The sequence below is a fragment of the Hyperolius riggenbachi genome, chromosome 2 (genome assembly GCF_040937935.1).
Source record: "Hyperolius riggenbachi isolate aHypRig1 chromosome 2, aHypRig1.pri, whole genome shotgun sequence".
NCBI classification, from domain to species: Eukaryota; Metazoa; Chordata; class Amphibia; order Anura; family Hyperoliidae; genus Hyperolius; species Hyperolius riggenbachi.
Window position 1 is genome coordinate 27172546 of NC_090647.1, and position 7911 is coordinate 27180456.

At 48.2% G+C, this 7911-nt stretch overlaps 1 protein-coding gene across 1 annotated transcript; it reads right to left on the bottom strand.

Moving 5' to 3' along the window:
• Window positions 1-517: 517 nt before the first annotated feature.
• On the bottom strand, window positions 518-1468 carry LOC137544706 (olfactory receptor 52D1-like). The gene has a single exon (XM_068265799.1). The coding sequence runs from the start codon at window positions 1466-1468 to the stop codon at window positions 518-520; it is 951 nt and encodes a 316-aa protein (XP_068121900.1).
• Window positions 1469-7911: the final 6443 nt, after the last annotated feature.

Consider the following 7911-nt stretch of genomic DNA (forward strand, 5'->3'; position numbering starts at 1 on the left):
TCATGGAGTGATTGATCACAAAGATCTGAGGGAATGAGGAAAGAAATGGGAACAGACAGCATACAGGTATGTGGATCCAGCATGAGCATTGAGCATACAGCCTCTGTGCTTACCTCAAGTAGCTTTGCCTAGGATTAGGTGTGTTTTAACTAGTCTTCGAAGATGTCATCCACCATGGAAGTCCACAAGACATATGCCAACTTCTGTCAGCAGCCATGCTACCATGACAGTACAGTAGTAGGAAGAAACGGGTTGGAAGATATCTCCTGGACATTGCTACTTTGGTAAGAACATATAAATAGTGATGGTCATGTCTAGGAGAAGTCATGGAGAAGCATGTGATCAGTTTGGTCAGGTGATAGTGATGTAACTCCCTTATTCGCTAGTCATGCTCATGTGCTAAAGCAGGATGTGATCTCAGCAAATCAGTGCTTTGCAAATCTATCAGCTGATCCAACAAATCACATGCTTCTCCATGAGTTCTCCTAGACATGACCATCAATACACATACACAGCACTAACCACTATTTTCAATTTTGTTACCACCTAAATGGAAGAGATATAAGATTTTGATCCTAATCTCTCTCAGTTTCAATCCATAAATCAATGGATTGAGAATAGGTGGCCCCACAAGGAGCTGAATAGACATGATCATCCGCAACTCATAGGAAAATTCTGTCGGTACGAATCGATACATAAGCAGTTCGAATAGCAAATTGCAAGCATAATTAGTGATGGTTATCAGGTGAGGGGTGCAAGTCTGCAGAGCCCTAGATCGAAATTCCTTTGAGGCTTTGGAGCAGGCCTTTAGGATCTGTATGTAAGAACAGATGATTAGAAATGGCATCAAAGCGATGAAGGTCGATGCGATGAAGAGTCCATATCCATTGTTCACTGTTGTGTCAACGCAAGAGAGCCTCACAACAGACCAATTGTCACAGTAGACCTTCAGGACAACATTATTACATAAAGGAAGCCGGACGGTCAGCACAATATGAATGCCAACAAGGATGACAGTGTACAAATACGCTGAAAAAGAAAGTTTAGCCACCTTGGCCATGGTCATAATGCTGTTGTATCTCAAGGGGTTGCATATGCAGACAAAACGGTCATAAGCCATTGCCGTTAGTACGGTCATCTCACATCCTAAGTAAGTGTGAACACAATAGACTTGGGTTACGCAACCAATGTAGGAAATGGTTCGGATTTTGAAAATTAAGTCTACAATGAGGCTGGGGAAAAAAGAGGCGCTTCCATACAGCCCATTGACACATAAGACGGCAATAAAAAGGAACATTGGCTCTTGCAGACTCTTGTGCAATGCTACGACAGAGATGACCGAGCAGTTAAATAGAATAATGAAAGCGTAAGCCAAAATTGCAAGTGCACCGTAGACATATCTTGTGACTGTTAATTCTCCAAAGCTGAGGAACAGCACAGACGAGTGGGAATATGTAAAATTCTGCATTTTTCTTGATAACTATATATTTTTCCTTAAGAAATGATAAAAAAAAACACCATGTAGGTTTATAGTGTATGGATATAAAATGTGTGATGCCAACTCTATAATAGATACATAGACCATCTAACTATTGTACTATTGAATGTCAAAACAGCCTCAATAAAGAATAGAGAGGACTTTCCAGAAGTTAGAGATGACAGACTAGATAACAATAAAAAATATAATTTTATTCATGTATCATTAAAACTCACAATACATGTCAAATGAACCAAAAAACATATTAGAAATTATGTTTTTGCAGATTGGCCTTCGGCCGAGAAGTTTGTTTAGAAAACACTTAGCCAACCATGTGTACAGCTAGCGTTGCCCACACATTTTCACCAAGTCATTTTTGCGTCGAAAATGCTATTTTGGTTTTTGAAAATATTTTGCAATTCAAAATGAATACTGCGGAATCCATAATTGTTTTGTAGAAACCAGGGCCATAACTAGAAGTCCCCAGGCCCCCCTGCAAGAATTTGAGTGCCCCAACCTGGGGCCCGCTCATGGCCGTTTTGGGGGGGGGGGGGCGGGAGGGGTCGCAGCATGAGGGGAAAGCTTTGCACATCAGCGGGTAGGGGGGACAGCCCCCCCCTCACCTCGGGCTCTCCCCTCTGCGCTCCCCCTCTTGCATCTATCTAAGTGGCAGCTGCGGCGGTGGCAGCTATAAATATCTCCATTCACCACCGGAGGTCTCCGATCTGCAAGGGCTTCTCCGATCTGCAAGGGCTTCACATTACTTCCTGTTTTAACAGGAAGTAATGTGAAGCCCTTGCACATTGGAGAAGCCCTTGCAGATTGGAGAAGCCCTTGCAGATCTGAGACCTCCGTGGTGAATGGAGGTAATTATAGCTGCTGCTGCCGCCGCTGCTGCCACTTAGATAGATGCAGGAGGGGAGCGCAGAGAAGAGAGCCCGAGATGAGGGAGGGGGGGGACAGTCTCCCCTCCTTGCTGATGTGCAAAGCTTTCTCCTCATACTGAGACCACTCCTGCCCTCCCAAATGGCCATGAGCGGGCCCCAGGGGGGCCCCGGGCCCCCCGTGGGGGCTACTTCCCCTATTGTTATGCCAGTGTTAGAAACTGAAAATTTCACAGATTACCACAAATTTTTGTTCACAAATATATCCACTGGCATATGCATGGGTATGCAGGGTGCTGCGAATGCAACAGTGAACAGCCATTTTTAAATCAAAGTGGAAAAACGCATCAAAACAGCGGAAAACGAAATAGTGGAAAAATGCAAAAGTATTGTAGAACGATTTTCTATGGCATTTTTGTCCCAAAGTTAAATATTTTATTATTTTCTTGAAAATGAATGGAAAAAGAATATCGGCATTCCGCTCATCACTTTGTGCAGCTGTCCCTCCCCTCCCTTTCCCCGCCATCACTTAAAGGGACACTTAAGTCAAACAAAAAAAATGAGTTTTACTCACCTGGGGCTTCCAATAGCCCCCTGCAGCTGTCCAGTGCCTTCACCGTCTCCCTCCGATCCTCCTGGCCCCGCCGGCAGCCACTTCCTGTTTCGGTGACAGGAGCTGACAGGCTGGGGACGCGAGTGATTCTTCGCGTTACTTCCCAGACACATTAGCACCCTCTATGCTGCTATATGGTATATGATATATGCTATAGCAGCATAGATGGCGCTATTGTGGCCAGGAACGCGAAGAATCACTCGCGTCCCCAGCCTGTCAGCTCCTGTCACCGAAACAGGAAGTGGCAGCCGCCTGCCGGCGGGGCCAGGGGGATCGGAGGGAGATGGCAAGGGCACCGGACAGCTGCAGGGGGCTATTGGAAGCCCCAGGTGAGTAAAACTCATTTTTTTTGTTTGACTTAAGTGTCCCTTTAATGATTCGTCAATGGATTGCTCAACAGCAAGCAACAATCAATTACAAATGAGCACATTGGTTTTCTGCTTACTCCACCATATCGGATATCACTGAATCATGTGCTGCCCATCATCTCCTATCCACTTTCCTCTGAACAGTACAAGTTGCTCAGCTACAGAGAGTCTGTAAGGCTTGCGACCTGAAATTTACCCCTAAAGATTGTTCTGCAATTGCTAAGGATTACATCAATTGACCAATAACCATACATTCGCTCCTTTAGCCTCACAACAGCCTGTGACACCCTACCCCATGCCCGACATACACTCACACCAGACGAGAGATGCAGCATCAGGCAAGGAATATGTCACTATGGAGGACAGCTAAAAAGTTGTAAGATATTCCATGCAGGGCCGGCCCTAGACTTTTTGCCGCCTGAGGCAAATTTTTAAAAAATTGTCACCGCCCCCCCCCCCCCTCGGGGGGGGGGGGGGCTCTGGGGGGCCGCCGAGCTGGAGGGGTAGCTGGCAAGACGGGGGTATTGGGCCAGCGGCGGGGAGGGGGGTCGGACCCCCCCCTCCCTCGCCTGGGTCCCCCGTCCTCCGCTCCCCTCCAGCCTAAATAGAAGCAGCCGTATGTGTAAGAGGCACGGGCGGGGAGGACACTCACCTCTTCCCAGCGTGCGCTCCACTGACGCCACTTCCTGCAGCGTCCTGCAGGAAGTGATGTCAGTGGAGCGCACGCTGGAGCGAGGAGGAGGTGAGTGTCTCCCCACCCGTGCCTCTTACACATACGGCTGCTTCTATTTAGGCTGGAGGGGAGCGGAGGACGGGGGACCCAGGCGAGGGAGGGGTCCGACCCCCCTCCCCGCCGCTGGCCCAATACCCCCGTCCTGCCAGCTACCCCTCCAGCTCGGCGGGCCGGCTCCCCGCACCCACGGACGGGCGGGTGCCGCCCCTGGAAATTTGCCGCCTGAGGCAAAAGTTTCACCCCGCCTCATGAGCGGGCCGGCCCTGATTCCATGGGCAAATGTTGGGCACTGTAGACAGCCTAAAACTAAATTCCCTCATTGCAGAGGGTGTGCTATGTGCCTTGTATACTAGAGGGCATCCCAGGTCTTTGCCTAAACCGCCTGTGCTCAGAAACAGCCCCGACTGGGATGAGTCAAATCAGCAGTAAGCACTCTGCATACATTTATACAGTAGCCACCACCAGCACCAAAGGGCTTAATCTAATCATGCACGATTCCCAGAATTCCTAACTGCCACACCTAGCTAAAAATGCTGCATCTTTACCCATATCTAAAGCTAAGGACATCATTTACATTTTGGTCAGCTGAATTGATTGTTCATGACCTCTCTAGTAGTGATTCATCAGGTTAGAGTGCCGCTGACCCCCGATGCCTATCTGCAGTGTGAAGTCACTTGTGTTTTGCTCCCTCCCCTCTCCATACAGCTGTACATACTGCTTGGCTGGGAGGAAAGCAGCATGCTTGCACAGATTCACTTCCACCATAGACTAACATTGATGAAGCGCAGGGGCGTCTCTGCCATTAGGCAACTATAAATTTTTGCCTATAGCGCAGTTGGTGGCAGTGGGCGCTCCTCTGTGCGTCAGTGTTTATTTATTTATTTTTTTTCCTTCTGCATTCAGCCAGCCAGGTCGGCGCCGGCTGTGACAGGCAGCTCAGCCTGTGCCGGCGCCGCCTACTGGTCCGCCCCCTTCCTCGAATCTTCTCCATTCAGAGCCTCCGAGTCCGAGCAGTTGCAAGCCTGCACGCACGTTAGTTTATATGTGCTGTGCAGACAGTGCGTGCTGGCTGCCGCCTACTGGTCTAACTCCGCCCCCTCTCCTTCTCAGACTGTGCTGATTGCTGAGCGTGCGATCGCAGCACGCTGATTTATTTACACACTCGGCGCCGCCCCTAACTCTGCCCCCCGCCTGGCTGTCACACGTGGGTAGAAGTCTAGAAGAAGTGACGCACCAGGGCGGCTGGCTGCTACATGCAGAGAGAGGCGACACCGGCTCACAGAGTCACAGTGAGTGCCCTCTGCTCTGCCTCTGCTGCTCGCAGCTATTGATCATTTTTTTATGCCCCCCTGGCTGGCCCTGGGAAGGAAGGAAGAGGAGCCGAGGGAGTTGCGCGCCACAAGGAGGTCGGGACCGGAGGTCGGGATAGGAGGAGATCGTGACAGGAGGAGATCGTGACAGGAGTTCTTCTGACTAGGTGAGTAAATGGGTTTTTCTTTTCAGATCTGCTTAAGGATTTGTGCATATTGGGGTCATTTCTGCTGTAGGATTGTGCATATTGGGGTCATATCTGCTAACGATTTGTGCATATTGGGGTCATATCTGCTAACGATTTGTGCATATTGGGGTCATATCTGCTAACGATTTGTGCATATTGGGGACATATCTGCTAACGATTTGTGCATATTGGGGACATATCTGCTAACGATTTGTGCATATTGGGGTCATATCTGCTAACGATTTGTGCATATTGGGGTCATATCTGCTAACGATTTGTGCATATTGGGGTCATATCTGCTAACGATTTGTGCATATTGGGGTCAGATCTGCTAACGATTTGTGCATATTGGGGTCATATCTGCATATTGGGGTCATATCTGCTAACGATTTGTGCATATTGGGGTCATATCTGCTAACGATTTGTGCATATTGGGGTCAGATCTGCTAACGATTTGTGCATATTGGGGTCATATCTGCATATTGGGGTCATATCTGCTAACGATTTGTGCATATTGGGGTCATATCTGCTAACGATTTGTGCATATTGGGGTCAGATCTGCTAACGATTTGTGCATATTGGGGTCATATCTGCATATTGGGGTCATATCTGCTAACGATTTGTGCATATTGGGGTCATATCTGCTAACGATTTGTGCATATTGGGGTCATATCTGTTTTATAATGGTTTTGCGGCTCCCAGTTTTTTTTCTCTTTTCGGAAATGGGCCCAAGTGGCTCTTTAATTCTTAAAGGTTGCAGACCCCTGGCATATAGCATCATGCCTGCTGCGTGTGGGTTTGGGCAGTCTCAGAGTCAGAGGGAGGGAGACATACATGCTGCACAGTGCACAGAGTGTGCGCACACAGTCTGCAGAGGGGAGACAGACCCTCATAGTGAGTGGCGAATGGCGTGCCCCCTCTTAATATTATATGCCCCCCTCTCCCCTGGCTGGCCCTGAGATTTCGGGGGGGGGGGGGGGGGGGCGCCACAGGTTTTCTTGCCTGGAGTGACAAAGTGGCTAGAAACACCCCTGATGAAGCGTTTTTAGAATTGTGATTCCTAGAATGTGCAAATCAGCTTAGAGAGCTTCCTGGTGGGCCCCCAGCCTGAGTTGCGTTATACAGCTTTTTAAAGCGGATCCAAGATGAAAAACTAACCATAACAAGAAACTTGTCTGTATATCTTATCTAAAGTTTAGATAGTTTACACAGCAAATCTAGCTGCAAACAGCTTCAACAGTATATGATTATTTATTCCTGCGATACAGTGAGGGCAGCCATGTTCTGTTTGTCACATTGTCACAGGCTGAGGGCTGGAGATGCTATCAGATTGCCTGTGTGTAAATTCAGTCCCCTCTCCTTCTCCCTCCTCCCCTCTGCCTCTGAAATCAATGGTTAGTAACCTCCTCCTCCTCCTGCCCAGACTGAGCTCCCATAAGCCCTTGCTACATAGGTCTCAGAGTGCCAAGGCACAAATGGAGCTGTGGGCGAGGCTCGTTCAGCTTATAGGGAATTAGAGTATTAAAACAAAACAAAAAAAGTATTTGGCTTGAGGAATGTCCTATAAACTATATGAAAGGAACACAATTATGCAATGAGTAAAAGTTTATCTCAGATCCACTTTAAACTGGACACAGGCAGTCCCCAACTTAAAAACAGGTTCAGTTTTGGGAAATTGTTTATAAGTAGCATTGTAAACGCACTATACTTATGAAATGTGAGTAAAAATGATTTATTTTCACACAACTTTGGATTTGGACATACGGTATAAAGGTTTTTTTTAGTTGTTCTTAATGTGTGTAAAACTTCTTACAACAGTTTATACCAACAGTTTATAACACTTGTAACATACCATTTCAAAAACATATAATAAATGAAACAGCATAGTATGCTTTTACATGAGATCAGATCTGTGTGTGTGTATGAGACTTTTGTAGCATGTCCATGTCCATGTTCCATGTCAGTTCAAGGAGGGTGTCTCCGTGAACTGTCTGCGAGCCGCCGATCGCGGCTCGCAGGCTAAATGTAAACACGTGGGGAAGAAATCCCCGCTGTTCACATCAAAGGAGATCGGCGATCCCCGGCCTCTGATTGGCCGGGGATCGCCGGCATTTGATAGGCTGAAGCCTATCCTATCCGGCGCAGGATGGATTTCCGTCCTGCGCAGCCCATAGAGAGGAGCAGACGGAGGGAAGGAGAGGGAGGTAGGAAAATCGCTGCGGAGGGGGGCTTTGAGGAGCCCCCCCCCCCGCAAGGCCACACGTAGCGGCGGAAATCAGACCCCCCAGCAGGACATCCCCCTAGTGGGGAAAAAAGGGGGGAAGTCCGATCACCCTGC

Coding starts and splice junctions, on each gene's coding strand:
- LOC137544706 (XM_068265799.1), bottom strand. CDS start 1,468: ATGCAGAATTTTACATATTCCCACTCGTCTGTGCTGTTCCTCAGCTTT.